General features: G+C 37.7%; 1 protein-coding gene across 2 annotated transcripts in view; it reads left to right on the top strand.

The window, feature by feature from the left end:
- Nucleotides 1-21,804, top strand: part of LOC103723084 (histone-lysine N-methyltransferase, H3 lysine-9 specific SUVH4-like) — a 49,955-nt gene that overhangs the window by 14,051 nt on the left and 14,100 nt on the right. For both annotated transcript variants that reach the window (XM_088708481.2, XM_088708482.2), the window contains 5 exons: nt 2,629-2,727; nt 3,786-3,884; nt 10,421-10,470; nt 17,688-17,776; nt 21,442-21,601. In XM_088708481.2, coding sequence (XP_088564607.2) covers nt 2,629-2,727; nt 3,786-3,884; nt 10,421-10,470; nt 17,688-17,776; nt 21,442-21,601 — 497 coding nt within the window. The remainder of the gene's footprint in view (nt 1-2,628; nt 2,728-3,785; nt 3,885-10,420; nt 10,471-17,687; nt 17,777-21,441; nt 21,602-21,804) is intronic.

The following is a 21,804-nucleotide window of genomic DNA, read 5'->3' on the forward strand; positions in this document are numbered from 1 at the left end:
ACCCACTTCTTTGGGATTTCTGCAAACAATCATGTAGATGAAAAATAGAGGCGAAGGAGTAAATAAAGGCACATGCAGATTATATATCTAACTTTTTAATTGTATTGTTTTGCAAATATTTGTGAGGGGAGGGACTAAGTAATTCTAGTCATATAATTTGACAAACGGAATCCAAAATGTCATATTCCTCTCTTATCTAATAATAGAGTATAGATAAGAGGCATTGTTGGCACTAGGAAATGACATATTTCATTTCCAAATTGAAATTTTAGTGTCTAATTTCTGATTTCTTTTTTGCATGTTAATAACCAAAAGTAGTGGCCAACTAAATTAATTAATTGTCAATTACAACTTTGACATTTGAGAACTAAGTTAGTGACATGGAATTATCTATCTCCATTCAATCAAAAGGGTGTGGTTGGACTAACGAAAGAGTAGAAAGAACCCTTTTGGTATTGATACTAAAAGCAATATAAAGTTTATCACTTGTAAGAAGAAGTAAAGTCAGTAGCTACTTCTCAGGATGTGTAACTTGGCCTTCTATTGAACTTCTAGCTAACAAGGTTGTGACATGTGGCTGCCTAGGCAGTCCCTTTGGGGCCTAGCTTCTTATTATATGCTTTGTTGCTACTTAGGTGTCTATTTCTAATTTTGTCTCAAATGCTTATTTCATCTATCGAAGGATTATCATTCATCAAACTGCCCTCTCGCTACTCTTAGCCCTCCTCTCCATCATTAGTGGCAAGAGGAGTGTTTAGGGCAACGAATGGGAGAAAAAAGGGAAATCTGTAGATTATGGCTATTATATTTGTGATAGCTTGATTATACAAGGCTATTGTATTAACTATTAACGTCAATAAATTTTTGAGATTTTTAACTCTAGGTGCCCACCTCATTGCCTAGGCATTCTCCCTTGCCATTTAAGGATTCACTTTCTACACCAACTAGTATTTTGACGGCCTTTTGGCTAAGTATGTGATTTAACTACTCGTAACTGGTCTAAGTGTGAATCTTCACTAGTAACTATTGTCAAGGTAATAAAGGAATTCTATAATTCTATTGATCTCTTTACACGGGAAGACCTTTTTTAGAGTCTCCATTGTTTGTAATGTTATCGACGTAGATAGAGTGAACAAAACAAAAATAGCTATTAAAAGTCTTTTAGAGTAAAAGAAAAATTCTATTAATCATCACACATTTTGGAAATTTATTGGAATTTGGGCTTAGCTTTGGGTGGCCATAATCATGCCCAAATTTAGATAAGTTGCTATTAAATCGACTTAGTAAGTATTGTGCATAACCCAAAACATGCTACCAATTTTTCAGAAATTTTTTGAACATTAATTTATCTATTATTATTTTTAATCTAAATAATTACATGATCGATGAAAAACTATGATTTCTTCTCTGTTGCATAGATCATCCTTAGATCTATATCATACCGTGAAATCATGCTAAAATACAAAATTTTGGCGGAATTTTCTTTCATTTTCTCTTTCACATTTTAGGCATGAAAGAGAAAAAAGGGCAATGGGAAGAGAGGAAGGGTTGCATGAATCAAGTGGAACCGGCAGTTCGGACCGGTTTGAGGCTCATACCAACACAACTAGCCATCTTGACCCGATTACTAATTGGTATGGGTCAGTATGCCCCAAATTGGGCAGTTTGGGATGAGATGGCATTCCTTGGTTTGGAGAGTGGGTGACCACTTTTCCTAAGTATGCCACTCCTCCCTCCTCTTTGCGACATGATGGAAATTGAACTCCCTAGGGAGTTCGATGCACAAAAGGATGCACCGTGGCATCGGCCACCTTCCCTATTGTAGTATCCTAGTAGGACTCGGATACTAGGTTGCAGCCAATATAAGGCCAACCATTAAACCTTAATACTAGTTCAATATATTCATGGAAGTGGGGCGGCATAAGGGTGCCGAAAAAACTAGAGCAACTTCATGTAGAAAATTAGAAAAAAAAGAGGAGGCGTCATAGGCTTGTTCTCCAAGAAAAAGAGAGGAAGAGAAGTCATCTAAAGTAATAGATCTGTTCCTTTGAGCATTGCATTCTCTTGGCATGGAGATAGCTAGAGTTTGGAAACCAAGAAAGTTTCCTAGGATAGTGCATATGGACCGACATTACTGTGGGTATTTAAGTTTGCAGGATCATGTACTTTTGTGATCTCAGTAGGCTTCCAGGAGAGTAAAATCAACTTCAGAATCACTTAATAGCTCAGTAATTTTTTTAAACCTTCTGAGCGTGCTTTTACATGTAGATAATCATGAACAAGGTCCTAGACTTCTGCTGCATATATCTAGGATGGATCACCATGTCCGTCACATTGGCAATCATTTTTTGCTTCCCTTAAGAATAAATGTTTCATGTGGATTTCTTGCATGTAGTGGATATGTATATGAGGTCTTATGATCATCATTTAGAAAACCTTTTCCCTTTTTAACTGACTTTTGCACACCAAAGCTGGTATATAATGTCTATACATGAGTACATGTGTAGACACACATGTCAATATTTAAATGTCCGTGATTGCATCTATTTCTGTATAGTTGTATACGTATGTGGATGTTTTTGTTTACATGCATTGTCAGCAGAAATGATTCTTCTTGTCACTTTGCAGAATAGCATGGAAAATTGTTTGCCAGTTAGAGTTGTCCGTGGACATGAGTCAGCAAGCAGTTACTGTGGAAAAGTTTATACATATGATGGCTTATACAAGGTTAATATGGATCACATATTTTAACCATTTTTTTCCCTTTGAAGGTTCTCTTTGACATTTGGTATAAAACCCACTTGTTCAGCATGTATTTCAATACCTGGTCCATATGCATTTTAGTTGTTTCTTCATCGATGATGTAATTAGTGTAGTACAAATCCATGTACAATCACGATCATCTATGTGAAACTTGCATTTACCATGTGCTTTGTACAATATAATGAAATTGTTTTGACTGTGATGACATTTCAATGACAGATACATCCTATATGTTCCGCTTATAGTTGATCATTTCATCATACATATTAGATCTATATTGCTGGCAATCTGAATTCTTGATCTGCTTGTACAAACATTCACCTAGTAAGTAAACCCCTCGTTTAGCAGTGGCACTTGGTTTACACACACTTTAACTGTTGTTTGCCTGTGATGTTATTAGCTAACTTTTATGTTGGTTGTGGGTAAAATTGTTTTAACTTATCATTGATGGGCAACTAGGGAAATTTTGTGCATTGTTGCTATTAAGAACAACCATTAATTTTATGACCACCAAGTTTGTGATTATAGCATGCCTTATGAGTAAAATATTTGTTTTTTTCCCTTTTAACTGAACAATGGCGGTTTTATGTGAAATTAATAGTGTTGATCTGGTTTGTTATTGCTATGGTTAACTTTTCTCGCATGATGCTTTCCAATAAACAACTAATTTGTTCTCTTTTTCATATTCGGCAGCAATGATTTATCTGTTAGCTCTTCCTCAATGCAAAGTATCTGTCCCCACCAATGTCTTTACATCTTTTTATATTTTATTTGTTTCATGTTTTTAATCCCGAACAACATACTGATTTAATGATGAAAACATTTGTAGAACAATTCGAGTAGGACATTTTACTAATAAGAAAGAGCCTGATGATACACCTTAAGGCAATAGAAACTTTAATAATGCAGCCTTTTATATTTTATTTGTGGACTGTCTTTTCTTATCTCATTTTGTCATGTGGTGCATTCTTCTCTTTGTTCTTTTGGATTTGTGTTTTAATACCCTATTCATCTATCTGCAGGTTGATAGTTATTGGGCCGAGAAGGGTATAAGTGGATTTACGGTATTTAAATACCAACTGAAGCGGCTTGAGGCACAGCCAAGATTGATGACTGGCCAGGTTTCCTAACCAATTTGTTTTCCCCTCTTTCTGCTTGCTGTCTTTTTTCTAATTAGATTTATTCATTATGCTCTTTTTCCTACGAAATTAAGTACAAGAAATATATATCATTCTTAACTTTTTTTGTTTTATAAAGTAATTTGTATGGAGGAGAAATGATATAAAAATACAACAATGTAATATCTCTAAATGGTAAATATACATTTTACATTGTATATAAACCTTGACTCTGCCTTATCATTACCAAGGAGGAAGGAGATTCTTGTAGTACCTTGCAAATTAATGAAGTTAATAATTTGATGCATTATTGGAAGCATGTTGTAGCGAGACCATCCTGGCAAGTTATTTATTGTATGCTAAGTGATGATTGCTTTTATGATTTAAATGCTTATGGAACATCGGTTGGTCAATAATCTACAGTGTAGATAAATTTTGATTGAAGGGTGCTAAGAGTATCATGGTGAAAACATCCATTTCATGAAGCAAAAAATTGAAGCTGACCCATGGCATGACACTTTGCCTTCTCACTCAATAAATCATACCTATTTATTAGTTTGTCGGAAGATGCTGTACTTTCTAGGAAAACTCAAAACAAGCAATAGATTGAAGGTTTGGTCCATTACTATCCAGATCTTATTTATGAGATTTACAAGGACTAAAAGGGGAATTGTTGCGGAGTAGAGAGACAGTGCCCTTATTGTATATTTCTCATGGATAATATGTAGTAAGTGTAATATGTGCAAGCAGTGGTTAACTTACTTTATAACAATGAATTATGATATATGGAAATAAGGGAGAAGGGAAAAATATATGTCACATGGAAGTTGCAAACATGACAATTTTCCTTGCTTGAAAAATCTATGCAAATTGTTGCTTTGCAAAAACCATATGTAGAAGCAAGACTAGTAAGTTATTCTATATTATATTCAAAAGCATTATTATTGGTAATTCCATTTTTGGGCTTTACTCAGACCTTTGATTTTCTGTAATTATTTGCTGTTGATATTATTTTTGTTCTTTTGCACACTTCAAGCAGAATTTTGTTTGAGATTGTGTATCCTTTTAGCAGCCAATTTTAAATGAGCACCTTCAACACATTGTCTTTCAGACCATCCCTTCTGTTATTATGGTTCTTATTGTCATGAAGGTTATATCTTCTAAACAAGGATTTAGGTCCTCCTGAAATGGGCTGGTATTGTTAGTGCCATTTTGTTTCAATAAGAAACCGGGATCAGGACACTTGCGAGACACCAGTCTATTAATAAGATAGGATGTCCCAGTTGTCCTGGCCAAAGCTGGTCTGGACCAGCTGTTCCAATGTTGGTTGGACAGGTACCAAGCATGACCTGATTGGATTACTTGAGTTCGAAGTAACAGAGAAAGAGAACAGTCGGGTGCTGCTATATCTTTTGTTTTGGCAAGTCATGGGGGGGTGGGTGGTGCTGGCAGAGACCAAGAGGGAAAGAAGAGGAAGTAGAGGATAAAGGATGAGGAATGAGGGCAAATCTGGCCGCCCTCACAGTGGTCTAGCCACCTTGATGTCATAATCCTCCTCAAAAACATATCACCATTTACTCCAATACTCATTTAGACCAAAAAGAGTTCAAACGAAATTGAACCAAAATAAAAAATATTTGGCATCTCTTGGGATGGTAGTGTCCCAGTACTGTCCTGACCCTTGGCAATTAATACAGGGCTTGGTACTGGTATTTTAAAACTTGCTTCTAAACATATTAGTTTGAGTAATTAATTAATATAATGTATATGAATACACATACATAGTTCAATCTTCCTGGTCACAATTAACAGCTTTTTAATCATTATAATGCTGGTATCAGCATTGATTTAATGGACAGGAGATTTCATTCTTAATATCAAGGTTTTCATCTCAGTTAGGTTTCAGTTTATATCAATATCTGGTACACCTCTGTATGATATATGTAGAATGAACCTATCATCTTGGTAAACCAAAAAGATCTGAAATGTCATCTGATACAATATATTCACATTGAATGATACTCAATCATTTTTCTCTCGTTTCTGATCATCTTAACTGATATATCTTGAAATCAGTGCTTAGCTAATAGAAAATCACAGTTCCCTCCAAATTTTCCCACTTTAGTATTGGTCGAGATAAACCGAGATCTCGATTCATCTCGATCTCGGTCACTCAATGAGATAATTGATCTTGGGATTTGAAGACATTTCTTAATATGTGCATCTATCTATGGATTTATGTACGTATGTATGTGTGTGTATATATACATAGGATGAGCGATGGGTTGGCTTATTGCAATGTCTAATGTGGACTCTTGTGATTTCAACTCATTGGCTTATCTAAACATAGGGGCGGCCCAATACATTTGGGGGCCTAAGGCGAATTCAGTGAATGAGGCCTTTTTTTAATAATAAAAAATTTAATAAGTAAAAAATATTTAAAAAAATGATATGGAAATAGAGAGCTGTCAAGTACACTATTTCAACAAAGATGCATGTAAGGTTCGCCGTACCGGTACCGAACCCCGTACCGGTGCCGCACTAATATAGGCGTACCGAGTGTCGGTACGGTACGGTATGCGGTACGCCAGGCGTACCGACATTGGTGTACCGATACCGGTACCCATCGGTACGGGTACGGTACGCTCGGTACTGACCGGTATCGATCGGTACAGCGAACCTTATGCATGAATCTAACAAAGATAGACAAGAAGCCTTTTTAGTTTAATATAATTCTTGAATAGAAGCACGGAAAAGTAATTACTTTAAAAGAAGGGCCCATAAAACTGATTAAATACTGTTTACCATGTCAAGCAAGAGCAGAATAGGAAAAGGTTATCCCATGGCACTTCATAGTCAAGGTAAAGGAAAGAATTTGTCCAGAAAGGGACCTCTCTATAAGAGAAAGTAGGGGTATTATGGGAAATTCACTCCATCTAATTAATAAAAGTCCTATCCCACCATCTCCCCTTCAAGTGAGTACCCAAGCAGCAACTGCAACATCACAGCACAGCAGCCATTCACCACCCCCCCCCCCCCTCTTCTCCCTCCTCTTCTCTCTCTACCACCCAAGAGGGGGGAAGAAACAGAGAGGAGAAAATTAAAAGAATCTCCACCCTCCAAGAAGTCCATCTCCAATCCTCCTATCTTTCTTCCTGATGGCCCATCTGGATCAGGAGTAATGTGAGGGAAGGAAAACCAAGACCAAAACCAAAAAAGAGAAGGGATGAAGGATAAGAGTGGCTTCAGACATGTGTATCAAGCCAACCAAATCCCTCCTCTCTCTCTCTCTCTCCACCCAAAACAAAACTACTGTCCCCAACTTCCCAAATTGCCCCTCTGCAGGCCAGGAAACTCTCCACCTCCCTTCCATCAAGGGGGAAGACTCGTAGCCAGCTCCTGTTCCCTTTTATATGGGGCCTTTTCTTCCTTTTGATCACGATCAGACACAGAAAATAGGGCAAGGAACCTCCCCCCCTCTCTCTCTCTTAATCTCTTTCTCTCCTCTCCTCTCTTTATTTCATCGCAAGTCGGTGCCTTTTTGCCTTCTCCTTTACTTCTGTGGTTATCTTCTCTTTGCCTCCCGGAGGCCTTCCTTTGGGCCGAGGCCTTAAACGACCGAGGCGGTCGCCTAAGGCTCGGGCTGGCCCTGTCTAAACAAGCATCTATTTCATCGCATACATCTTGATAAAAAGGTTCTTTCTTCTCCTTGTGTTCATTTTGTTTATCTTAGATCAGTTTTTCAATGTTCTTAAGTTGATTGTATCATGGATTAAATTATAAAAATTGATGATTCTTTATGAAATATGGAAAATTTGAAACATCTAAATTTGGTAAATTAGATGATTTTAAAATGATAAGAAAACCTATTGCATGTAAATGCAGAGCATTGTAGCTTCAACCACTGAATGCCCATATGTAGCAAGACCAATGAATAAATCATGTCCATTTGTTGAGTACATTGTTTATAATGTATACCATCATGCGAGTCCTATTATGTCTTAATATTCTAATTTTACCAAACAAGTTACAATGATAAAGATCCATGGTGCAGGTAAAAATGATTAATAATGTTCATGTTGCTATTGACATCATTGTCATCGCTATCACTAGATTTCATATGAAAAATCACTGGGTTCCTTTTTGCTTCTGAAGGAACAAACATAAGTTTCTTCCTCACTGAAAGGTCAATTTTATGTGGCATTGCAAGCTTGATATTTCATGCTCCTAGGCATTAAATAAGCAATAAATTTGAAGCATGATTGACCACACCAGATATATCAATTTGGTTTTCATTTCAGGCAAATTGTTATAGAAAAAACTATTCTATTCTCCAGAAATTATTTCAAGTATATAATATTTTTGCCTTAAGTTTTTTTAACTCCTAAGACACCCAATTTTCCTTTTTTTGTTCTCAAAAGTTAGATAACTCTGTTGGGATTTCTAATCTAATGTGTTAACACCTCATTAGTAAGGCTGCAAATGGGTCGGGTTGGCTCGTGACCCGACCCGATCCGACCCGTTTTGGAGGATCCGTGGGGATGGGTTGGGTATGGGTTTACTGAATTCATATCCGACCCAACTCGACCCATTTGAAATTTGGGTAATTTTGAGTTTTCAATCCTACGACCCGCTCCGACTCGACCCGATCTGAATATGTAAAATTATTTGGGCTTGTGGGCTGCTGGGTACAAACTACTTAAAATTTTTCTTGCATTGTGAACTAGACCGAGTCCTGAAAAAGGAATTGCTACCATACAACACCTTTTCTTTTTTTTTTTCTCGAGGCCCTGATCCAGTCCCTGTTGCAGCAGTATAAGCGGCTTGGATTGGTCGGTGTGGTCGCGAATCTTTTCCAATATTTTATTCTCACTCTATTTGTCTGCGTCTCCGAGGACAACACTGGTGTGTAAGGCCGAGCTCCTTCGTCTCTTTTCTCTCTCTCATCTTCGTATCGTGTCTCTACATCTTTATGGAACTCTTTTCCACCATCGCCTCTGGAGGTTGGAAACCATCACACTAACCCAGTCTCAATAAGCCCCTGAGATCTCATAGAGCTCTTTTTCCCGAGCCTTATTCAATCAGCTTCTTGCATTTATTTTTATTTTTTATTTTTTTTGGCGTCTCGCTTCTTGCAAGCTCCAACTTATTCTTCATCCTTTTTTCTTTCTTTCTGGTTTAATAGAATGCGTCCTTTTTTTAAACGAGTTGACTGTAGTCTTTCATTTTTTTTCGCATCCAGGGCCTGCGATTAGTGGTGTGGTTGTGACTTTTTCTTGAGGTTGCTTTGGGGGGGTCTCTTGGACCAAGATTTGTTGGTAGTTGTCGAGACCCAACTTTTTCCTTGGATTCAACAGCCATTGCAAGGCATCTGCAGCGTATGAGGTGAATCTAGAGGCGATTTGGACCCGAGTCTCCGCAAACTAGCAAATAGATTCTAGGGCTATGGCGACGGGTAGGGGATGGTGGGTTTTGCCGGTCCTGGGGGTGATTTCTTGGCTGTGCCTGGTGGTCTCCGTGAGTGGGATCAGTGCCAACTAGGGGATACAGACGAGCCACCCGCTGCCACCTTCCGTGGTGGTGTGGATGCTTAGGGAGAATGGGTTCTAGAAGGGAAAGCCGTTCTGGGTACAAATGGGACCCGACCTAGACCCGACCCGAACTCGAATTTTTTGGGTTGGGTCCGGGTTATACATGGACCTGATTTGACCCGAATGACCCGTTGGGTCAAAAATTATAGTGGTGGACCCGACCCGACTCGACCTGACCCAATCTTTTATTGACTTGGGTCTGGGTCCAAAATTAGGACCCGAACAAAGAACCGAGTTGGGTCGGGGTCACTCATGACCCGACCCGACCCATTTGCACCCCTACTCATTAGTGACAAATAAGGAATTTTGAGGGTGAAAAATTCAAATGAAACATAAAAATGGTTCTTCCTGTATTTGTTTGATATGTGAATAGCATGATAAGGTTGAATTTTCTGATCTAAGGGATATGATCTGGGATGTCGTTCTAGATCGTACGATTCCATCTAATTGATCCAAGGATGGGATGCTGTAAATAATTTAGTTTAATCTTAACCATAAGATCTGGACCATCAATAGTGACAAGCTGACAATAATGCTCTCTGTCTCGTAGCCTGTGCAACTTTTAATCCTTGCACCTAATATTATTTCAGATAGTGCTTTTCGGATGCCACTTGCACTATCAATGACTATTCTTTATACTAGATTAGTCAAATGTTCATTTTGTCAAGCCTTTTCTCAAAAAATCACAAATTTGCTGAGAAGTTGCTTGCTGCCCTTGTTTCACAACTTGAGGGGTATTCTTATATTAATGTGCAATAGTGGGGTTTATACTGGGATATCTATAATGATGCGGAGGTATAGGAGTAGATTTACGATTGTGTATAGCTTGTGTTAATGATTAAAGGGGAACATCTGAATGTTAGAGATAAACTAAGCTGTACTTTTTTTTTAATCATGCTTTATTGTCTTTGAACTTATTACTCGTCTACTGGTTTCTATCAATTTCAGGTTCGCTTTGCTCGTTCACAAGCTCCTACATCCATCTCCGAGCTACAGGGGTATGAAACGAATACTTAAGCGCTATACCAGCATGATACACACACCGCACTAATTCATTTAAGTGTCTGGGTGCAATTGCCTTTTAAAAGATGACGCTGTAGGATTTGTGATATATTATAACATTTGATAGGGAAAAAAGACCCTGCAAAATTGGATTGCTATTTGATTGGATTAGTCAAAAAATAGCATCCTTTGACTTGTATGCTAGGTGATGTTAGTTACCTGTTTTCATGGTGTTACCTGCTCTGTATTTTTTTTTTTTTTGTTTTTTGGATCCCATTAAGATTCATACATGTTATTTTACATAAAATTGGTTGGACTTTGGATCCCATTAAGATTCGAAAATGTTACTTTACAGTAAACAGGTTAGACAGTATGTATGAAGCCTTCACGTATGTAATCTTTCAAAATGCAACCTTGTAAACCTTTGAACATGGTACATTTGCAATTTCAGATCTGAAGTTTGAATATAAAATGGCAACTTATGTTCTAGGCAAAAGGTACAAATAATTGTCTGAGCTTGTTCATTAAATTACATGGTCTTAGAAACAAGGTTTCAATACGGCCGGAGCAGGATGGTATGAATGGTACCATACCATTCCAGCAGATCTCCAGCACCGGTGCATAGTGTGTTTGTATGTATGTGGTACAGTCCCATACCATGTTTTGTACACGGTTCCGTACCGTTCCAGCAAAAAATCATTTCAAGTTTTAGTGCCGGTATTTGAAACCTTGCTTAGAAACTTAATCAAGGTCAGTACATAAGATATGATTGAACTAGATATCTTTCTGCAACTCTGTGGAAAAGAATTTTTCATCCATCAAAAGTGCTTCTTAAATAGCTCTTGCAATTATGCTCGTATGATACAAAAAATTAGATGCTAATGAAACTTTTGCATTTAAGTGCACATTTCTTTTAAGTTTAAACTTGGATTATCATTTCCTTGCATGTATTCACTTGTGGTTATCGGTTCATAGTACAATCAAATTTTCAGCTTGATACATCTTTTGTGAAATAAATTTTTTCGTAAGAATTCATGGATGAGTCTAATCATTGAATGGGTTGTATAGAAATATGACTATGAGTACGTGATAGATAATCAACGTCCAGGTCATGAAAGATGAAACATTTCCTTCTCACATACTGGAGCGTTGTCAAAAATATATTTGGTCAAAGATAAAGTCATGTCTATTCTATATTTTGAGCAAACAACTGATCAACTTTTTTAGGATGGTCACAACACTCAGTTTAAATGAATTAAGTGCTCTAACATGTATTTAGGTATGTCCGCTAGACCTTGGGAACAAGGGGGTATATTCCTTTGCATTGCCTCCTCTTGGATGTCATGTTTTTTTTTTGTGCACCGGCGTCTCACTACATCAGTCGTGAGTATGTCTAGAATAATCATAGTACAAAATACGCTTTAGTGCCACCGGCACGTGCTCCAACCCCCCCCCCCCCCCCCCCCAATAGGACGGCTCCAGAGTGGTGCGTTGCAAAAGAGGCGACCCAGTCTGTTGCACTGTTCGCCTCCCGAAAGACGTGCGCGACTCGGAATGAGTCCAGCTCCCCCACAAGATGGCAGATATCATAAACAAGAGGATGCCATGTTTGCTGCTACTCAAAGCTTTGCATTCTCTTCATGATTTACCATGTCCCTCTCCAGAGTGGTGCGTTGCAAAAGAGGCGACCCAGTCCATTGCACTATTTGCCTCCCGAAAGATGTGCGCGACTCGGAATGAGTCCAGCTCCCCCACAAGATGGCAAATATCATAAACAAGAGGATGTCATGTTTGCTGCTACTCAAAGCTTTGCATTCTATTCATGATTTACCATGTCCCTCTCAACCTATCAACAACTACCTGAATATATTGTTTAATTGGTCATGGACTGAAATGTACTATATGCCTTTTTTTTTCTGGATGTCGTTTTTTTGGTACTCAAGGCTATGCGTCTATTCATGATTTACGAAGTGCCTCTCAACCAATCAACAACTACATGAATATATTGTTTAATTGGTCATAGACTGAAATGTACTAGGGCATCTAAATTGTTATTCTATAGAGTTTTTAATGTTCTTAAAGAAATGGTCACTAGAAATTTTTGAAGTGGCATTTACTGTATTGTGGACAAGGTTTGAAAACCTGATTCCTTTTATTTTGGCTGTTTCACTGTAGCTTTTGTAGTTGTGGTGAGAAAAGTCTAAGAACAAATCAAGGCAAGCTATCTTATGTCTTTTTGTTGTGTTTTTGATGGCTAGGATCATAGTTTTGTAGTTTTGGTTGTTATAGCTGAAAATGGACAACATTAGTGCTAAATATGTGAAACATATCACATGAATGTTCGCGTATGTTGAATATGAGTACCAAACATCACTCAATAAATTGTAAAGTAACATGATAAGTACATAAGAGTAGAGTATTAATTGGATATACCTATTTTTAGCACCATGAGTGTAAAAGTAATAATCCATCTAGGCTTGGAAAGCTTGTCTAAGCATATTTCATTGGATTACCCTTCTAAGCAAGAATAGAACTATTCAATCTTTTTTCATTTTTATAACCAATCCATATATATTTCACTCCATTTCATTTTAATAACCAAGAGCCCCCCAATCCCTTCGTTCTCTCTCTCCCCCCTCTCCCCCCCCTCCTCCTGCCATGATTGGAGCTTTGAAGCCGTACCAGTACCCGATGCCAATGCTACCACCATTGATTAACACCGTCGCCCTCAATTGATGCTAACACCAACTCTGATGGCCCCAATTGATGCTGATGCCTCGTATATCTCTCTCTTTCTCCCTCTCCTTTTCTTTCTTCCCCCTCTCTGTCTCCCTTGTCTCCCTTTCGTCTTCTCTCCTTGCCCTTGGCTCTCCTCCTAGGGTTAAGGTGGTTTTCTCTCCTTTTATCCTAATCCGCTGTCTTCGGTTCACATCGGTTTGGTTTAATACCGAACCGGTAGCTGGCCGGTACGACCTCTGGTACTGGTCCAATGAACCTTGACCTAGACACTTAATAGATATGATGTGCCAAGTGTAATGATAGTGTCAAAATATAGGCAGGGGACATGGCATGTGGGCATGCATAGACACGGAAACCTAGAAGAAGGAAAGCTATCGATGCTATATAACAAACGAAATGGAATAGCCATGAGTTTGTAACTTCTTTAATTTATTTGTTACGTTCACTTAAAATTACTTAAGATATGTCGTGATACTTATGTTTATAATTGATCGTGATGCATCTGTATTTCAAACAAAATGAATTTCACTTGAAATATTTAGGATAAGTTTATGTTAAAAGCCTATTAACACTTTGCTTAACATGCCAACATAATCTTCATAATTGATCGTGATTCTTATGTTTATAATTGATCGTGATACATCTGTATTTCAAACATAATGAATTTCACTTGAAATATTTATGATAAGTTTATGTTAACAGCCTATTAACACTTTGCTTAACATGCCAACATAATCTTCATAGTAATCTTGATGACTCGATTAGTAACATAAGGACACTTAAAGGATCCATAAAACCTCGAAGCTTTATGTTAAAAAAGCTGACACTTTAAAAGTTTTCAACACTTCAAACTTAGCATCTCCTTCATGACACTCCAAACAAAAGGTGCCAAGTGCAAATACATTTCCTGATGTTAGCAAGATGCTTTAAATAGAGTGTCTAGTTGTGTCATGTCGTGCAATGTCCGAGCTAGAATTTTGATTTTTTGGCAGATTAATAAGCACACAAGTGTTGGTTGCAAGATATCACAGATAACATAAATTTTGAAAAAAGATACCGTGATTCTATTTATCTAAATTGATTCAAACTAAGCAAGACTTTGTGAACCTTACTTCCATCTTGTTAAATACTAGAATAACAAAAGAATGACAAATCAGGATGTTGATAGATAAAAAAATGTTCTTTAGCTTGAATATATGCTACGTATATATGATGTTTATGATCAAGGATAATTATAAATTGCAAATGGTATCTAATCAATTGTGCAATTTGCTCTATCTTTCTAATTATATTTCCTTCTAATTTTAAGGCATGATTCAAAGACGGACTCTCCTTCTGTGTTCTTTAATAATTTTTGGTATTTTAATAAGGCATCAAATTATCAAACCTTTTTATAATAACCAAGCAGAAAAGATTTTATTTTTTGTATTTTATAAGTTATTATTTTCTTTCCTGCTAAAACCTATGTTACATGGACACTTACATCCGGCTCCAAGAATGCATGTTGGATATGTATCCGAATCGGATACATGCTAGGCACTTGGATACCTATATATATATATTTTTTCTTGCTTTTACAAATATGTAGATAATTGGACTATTCCTATAATAAGTTCAATACACCATATTAATGTTGAAAGTGACCTTATATCCTTTTTAGAGATTGGCCAAGGATATAGATATTGAAATAACTTTTCAAAATATCCATTTTCTTGTAAATATTGAGAAACACGTGGTGGAAGACCTTGACCTATATATCTTCTAATTTTTTATATAATATTTAAAATAAATATATTATTCAATTAGATTTCTTTTTTCTATGTTTCCCTACATCTCCTTTTTTTCCCCTCTTATCGAATTAGACACTTGGTCACATGTTCAAACTCGATTCTCGTATCCACACCCATGCGGCATCAGGTGAAACTGCAAACCTCAAAAGGATCTATTGAGGTCAACAAATCAGTTTAACTCATGCTCACTTGAAACTGAAATTGCATTTCTAGCCTTCGAGTTGATTAGCTGTTCTCTGGATTGACACATGAAGTCATAGTTCAGATTACACGAAGGGTTGAACTTAATTTTGGTTTGGGATTTAAATTATGGGTTTGACTAATAATTTAATGCAATTTCAATCAAAGGTTATTTGTTTTAGTAATGTTGTGTGAAACCAAGGATCAAAATATTGAGGATTGAACTCGTACAAATCAAGGGCAGGTACAACACATATTGCCGTGATTGTTTTGACGAGAGTATCATGGTTTTTTGTGTGTGTTTTACATAACTGACAACTTGGATTCTAAAATACATGTAAAGCATATGACACTAATATTAGTATTAAAAAACATTTAGGATACTAAAAATAATAGATCTTGTATAGACGATGCTTATTGACTGGTGGATCAATGTTCAATAAAGAAGTCTGGAGGTAGCACTAATCATTTGACCAGCAAACAAAGAAAGAAAGGGGTAATTCACAATAATCAAATGTAAAACATACTTTATTTGTCTTGATGCAACTATTAAAGATAGCATACTTTATCCATTTTAAAATTCTTCCAGCTGTTCTATTATAAAGATTCAATATACATTAATTAGTGGGGTCTCAATTTTCTGATATCACTTTACTTTTTAAATTGCCAAGATTGACGAGGTTTTAGAACAACAGTATCTGATAATAAATTTATTTGCTTCTTTTTTATTGAGAAGTAGGATAGGCCAAAACCAATTAAAGATCGAAGTGGGTCTTGAACCTAGGTCCTTAGTATCAAACCCCAATGAGTTTCCCAACTGCTATATTTGGCACCCTCAAATAAGTTTTTGCTTCTTGACAAACAAAAATATACATACTGCTACTACGCATGTTTTGCTTTTAACTAACCATAGGAGATCTTACTTGTACTGCTGTAGTTAATGATTGGAGTGTCTTTCTTATTTCCAAGTTTCAATAAATCCTTTTATTCTGAAATTATAGTTAATGATTGAATGAAATAAGTTTCAACACATTACTTGTTGATGGATTTTTATCTATTTGTGTGCTTATGCTAAAAACCTTATTAATTTGTTTCATTTTTTTAGAAGTCTTATTCTCTATGATGTTCAATTCTTCCCTCAGGTGTCTCTCTCTCTCTCCCCCCTCCCTCCTCCTCATTTCTCTCAATTTGTGACTTCAACTACCTCTATGATGTTGAATTCTGCCCCTAAGTTCTCTTGTTCTCTCTCTACCCCCACTCTATTCCTTTCTCTCCCTCTCCCTCTCTCTCTTCCCCATCCTCCCACCCTCCCTGCCACTTCTTTCTCTAGTTGCATGTTTAAACGTTCACTCTATAATCTATATAACTGCTTGTCATTTTTTTTTATTTCTAGCTATTTTAAATTTTGAGTAAAACCTATTTTTCTTACTATTATATTATTCAAGTAACAAATATGGTCTTTGAGTTGCTTTTAATTTCAAAACGGTGTGTAACTAATAGAGTATCTCAATGGATTTAAGTCCGTTTCAAAGTATTGAAGATCAATGTACTAACAATTACATTTTTTTTCTCTCATTTCCATCTTCAAATGTTGAGGAATGAGTAAATAACAAGGTAAATGTATCCCCAGTTCGGAAGTGGTTCAGGGCTGGTTCGTGGCATATTGACCTTGATTTGCACGTGGACCTCTTGATCCAAGTAAGTTGAGTGGTTCAGGCATGGTTAGGCTAGTTACTACCCATACTAACCTCCCCTATACCAAGAAACCTTGGTTTGGTATGAACCTAGATGTACGTACCAAACTGAGGGGTTCCTTAATCCTTTAGTACAACTGAGTTGTTAACTTGGTTGGTACTTGGGTCTAGATACAGAGCTCGGACCTTGTTCATTCGCACATCCGTGTTTCTGCTCTTAAATAAGATCACCATTTCAGCTAATCAAAATAGGAGCTTGAAGTAAAAATAATCTAAAGGCTTGTTATTCTAGCTACTTGTAGAAGCTGTGCATTTTTTTATTTATTTTTTGGGATGTACTTAACAAGTGCTGCTGAACACATTTTTTCTCCTGCAGTGTTGTTCTGTTTTGAAAGATGTAAGGATTTTTCTTTGACAGAACCAAACCTGCCGTTAGAATGATAAAATAAGTTTCTTTATGTGGCATTTTAGAAAAAAATCTTTCCATCTAATACATTTCAAAGCAGTATGCTTTTCATATAGGACATTACTAGGAATGGTTTTTTAAATCAAAGTATGCTTAGATTTGGTTTTGACTAGTTTAATACATATTTTTATGTTACTATGTTTCTTTGTTGATTACTTGGCTCGGGAAGCTGATTAATCTGCCTCTTTTCCCCCCCTTGCTGTAGGGCTTATATGAAATTTGAATTCATCATGGTTTGGAGAACCATGTAACTTTTGTACAATAGTTTAGCTTTTTCTAGGCTTTCTTTCTTGTCATGTTCGCTTGTTCAATTGTGGACCAATATAAATTTTTTCTATGGGTAGGTTGGTCTGTCCAGATATTAGTGGGGGGCAAGAAACGTTTCCTATTCCGGCGACAAATATTGTGGACGATCCACCAGTTGCTCCTACAGGCAAGTTGTATTATTAGTTTGGGCTCTTACTTGAAGTCATTATGTAGGATTCATGATTACTACATTGGTTGAGGATGATTCTAATATGGCGGCTTCTTGCATTTTCTTCACTCATTAGTAGTACTAGTCATGACAATAGTTGAATAGCATTTGGTCTATTTTGGTGAACACATAAACAAATAAGCTAGTAAAAAGCACATGCTTGATATCTAGTGTTCATATCATGAAAGACAAGTAATTGAAAACATATACACCACCGATTTTCCATGAAAGTAATTAATCCTAGGATTTATTATCCACACTACCGGTATCTTTGTCTAACAATCAGCACTAAGTGTGATGTCCTAAAATTACACATGCTAACAACAAGAAATTAACTGAGTGAACTACGGAGCTAGATATTGAAGTATGCTTAGATCCTGCTATAAGAACGGTGGTGGAGGATACAAAGTTGGATGGTGAAATTAATTAGAAAGATAGAAAAAATAATGGAAGTGACTAGAGGGATGATACCACTTTACCAAGGTTCTAGTCTCGAGAGGAGAAGAAAGATGGAAAATAAACAGAGATGAGAGATAAATGAGAAGGAAATAAAGATAACATATGGAGGAAATTGAAACTGCCCGCTCATGCCTTCTTATGATGATAAAATCATTGTTTTGCCAAATTGAACACTATAAAGATGGGAGGGACCATGGTCTACCGAACCGACCAGAACCGGTCGGTTCAGGCTGTATCGAACCGGTGCTGACAGCTACCGGTACGGTTTGACTATGAAAACGGGTACCGAACTGAAACCGGTGCGACTGGCACTGGTAGAAGCTGGGAAGAAGAGGAGGAAGAAGAGAAAAAAAGAAGAGAAGAGGAAGAGGAAGAAGAGGAAGAAGAAAAGAAAGAGTAATAGAAGAAGAAGAGAAGGCAAGTACCAGGAGAAGGAGGACCTCTCTTTCTTGCTCGCGGGCGGGACCTCTCGTCCTTCCTTGCTTGCGGGAGAATCGGAGGAACCGGAAAAGAGAGGAGAAGAGTGGAGGAGAGAGGGGAAGGAGGGTTCGGGAAGAAGAAGAGGAGGAAAAAAATAAAGGGAAAAAAAACCCCGCGCGCGGGAGCGAGTGGGGAACTGCGAGCCCGCTCGCATTCCCTACGCAGGGAACCGCGCCCGCACACGGTTCCCTGCACGGGGCAGCGAGCCCATGCGGGCTGCCCCGCGTGGGCTTTAATTCCCGCACAGTGGCATTTAATGCCACTCTGTGGTAACATAGACATGCGCGCGTGTCCGCCCGTCCGAGGTATTTTTTTTCCTATCTCGACCGGTTCGGTAACCGGTACCGTACCAGAACCGGTCTTCACCGGTACACCGGTACCGATGGTACCGCAGACCCTGGGAGAGACAATGAATCTTGGTAAGGTCTAGAAATCTAGATCCTATTACCTTGATCATGTTTGAATAACCTCACTTGGAAACAATTGTATGCACACCTAGTTAAGGTTAATTCAAGGGTTCCTGGTTGCATGGGCTTGAAATGAAAACAACTCACAGACTTCGCATTCAATATCATGAAGGTTTATTCAGTTCATTGAAACTGGAAATTTCATAGCCGGACATGCATGCATTTGAAATTACAACAGATCACACAGTAGTTATTTGGTTATGAATGTTACCAATGCAGAAAATAAAAAAAAATCTGCAGGGGTGGATGGATGTTTCATGAATATTGTTATCTGGTTGAGAGGTCGTGAGAGATCCTTTGACTTTCCCTAGATTGGTTACTCTCAAAAAATCATTTTAGAATTGTTCTTTATGTATTGGGCAATCACTGGTCAGTGGGAAATGACAAGTCTACAGCACATGCTAGTTCCTGTCCTCCTGCCCCCTCCCCCCTGCTCTCTATGCATTTGTTAATTGTTGTTCAATGACCAATTATTTGGGGCTACAACACAAGCCCTGTTCTCCCATTGCATCTTGCTTCCTCCTTCCTCCCCTAAGTGCACCCCATGATCATTAAAATTTCTCTTTATTGAACATCTTGAAATCTCCCCCTATTTATGATGAGTATAAACCTATCAATGGCAGTTTCATCAGAAGACAGGTAACAATCTTTATTAAGACCCAACCTGCCACTATATTGCATTAATGTTAATGAACCCACTCGAGGAGTTCTTGAGATTACTTTGGGAAGCTGATGGCGTGGAGGAACTCATTGAGGGCTAGGCTCTTGAGGAAGTCTAGAGACAATTGATGCCATGGGTGGCAGAATAGAGTAGCTAAGGCAGACTAGAATATATGGCAGCATATAATATGAGGTAGGAAATCATACTTGATCGGTGGCTAGAGTCTAGGAATCACTACTCTTCTCTCTCTCTCTCTCTTATGTTCTCTAATGCTCATGGAGGAGTCTATGTGCCTGAGATGTTGTGGCTATGGTGCTGTGCAGATTGGAAGGGTGTGAAATTTCTACTTTGTGGGCTGTTTATTGGCAGTTATTGAGTAATGCTCCTACCTTCTGCAGATTTTACTATGATCATTTCTGTTGAATCTGAAATTTTAGTAGTTAGGGTATAATATGTAGCAGCTAGTTCATGTGACTCATTGTTTAGATGTAACCAAATTGTATTTTCTCAATCGTACCTGCTGGACTTGCAGCAGCAGGCTTTGATGGATTTTATCTTGATCCATATGGCCAACTGACACCAAATATAACACTGCATCAGTAGTATACGATGCATCAGAAGATTGATTTCTTTTAGCTGTTACATGCTGGGCATGTGAACATTTAAATCAGAGTTATTGGCATTGCTATTCCATAAAATTGCACACAAAATATGCAGGTGCTGAAAAAGGAAATAGCATACTTGCAAAAATGCATGATTGAATTATCTCATCGCTCTTTTGGATTTAGTTGAGATTTTAAGTTGGGCCTTTTGAATGGGTTACTTGTCCTTTTCGTCTTGCCTCAGTCCTTATCAGTGCAAATAGCATGGGCTGAGGTTTTGCTTGTCATGCTAGAGTTGGAGCAAATGAGAGAGTGAGGGAATGAAGGGGAAAGAGTGAGGCTTAGAACGGTCTAGAGAGAGATGATCCATGTGCATGGATGTGGTGCCCTGGAGAGAGCTTCATCACAAAATATGAACAAGAACTTGTATTATTTGAGACAAAAGTTAGCCAACTGGTTCAACTATGGTCAGCTTGCTGTTGAATCAAAGACCCATGACCTGGAGCCCCAAACTGGTTGGTCTGGGTCAATGGTGTCAGAACAATTTTTGTGAAAATATTGATGATTTTCTTGTTTGTTGACCTGGCAACCTGTGCAAGCCTTGTCTTTTTATTAAGTAGATTGTTGCCTCTGATGGTTGTGTTTACTGCTATCACATTACTGCTAAGATTCGTGCACACACAACATTCTGCCTGATAGTTCTTATGATTGTACCATGTTAATCGTAAATGAGGGCGAGTCTTGGTGCAACGATTAGGTTGCTCCATTGTGACCTAGGTATCGCAGAGTCACAGTTTCAAAACAAAGAAACATCCTCTTCGCATGTGGGGGAAAGGCTGCATACATCTGATTCTTCCCAGACCCTGCAACGACGAGAGCATTGTGCACTGGGCTGCCCTTTACCATGTTAATGGCTAATACATTCACCTCTTTTGGTTTCTCAATCATATCTAGGTTTTACATACCAGAAATCATTACAAGTTGCCGGTAATTTGAAGATCCCTGCAAATGCTGTTGGGTGTAAATGCAAACGATATTGTATAGATCCAAGAACTTGTGCTTGTGCTAGTCTAAATGGCTCGGATTTCCCATATGTGCACAAGGATGGTGGCAGGTGCGTACTGTCATCATCATATTCTTTTAATTCTTGAACTGCTAGCATCTATTTCTTACAATGGACTCACATGACAAATTTGTGACATTGATCTAGCATCTTATTTATATGTTTATATTGTATTGTATATATCTATTGTATATATATAAATGTATTTTGTATTTGTATACATGGTCAATAAAGCCATTTGGTTCTAGGTTTTA

This window comes from Phoenix dactylifera, chromosome 12 (genome assembly GCF_051530095.1).
Source record: "Phoenix dactylifera cultivar Ajwa chromosome 12, Ajwa_hap1_PhDact_Kaust_v1.1, whole genome shotgun sequence".
NCBI classification, from domain to species: Eukaryota; Viridiplantae; Streptophyta; class Magnoliopsida; order Arecales; family Arecaceae; genus Phoenix; species Phoenix dactylifera.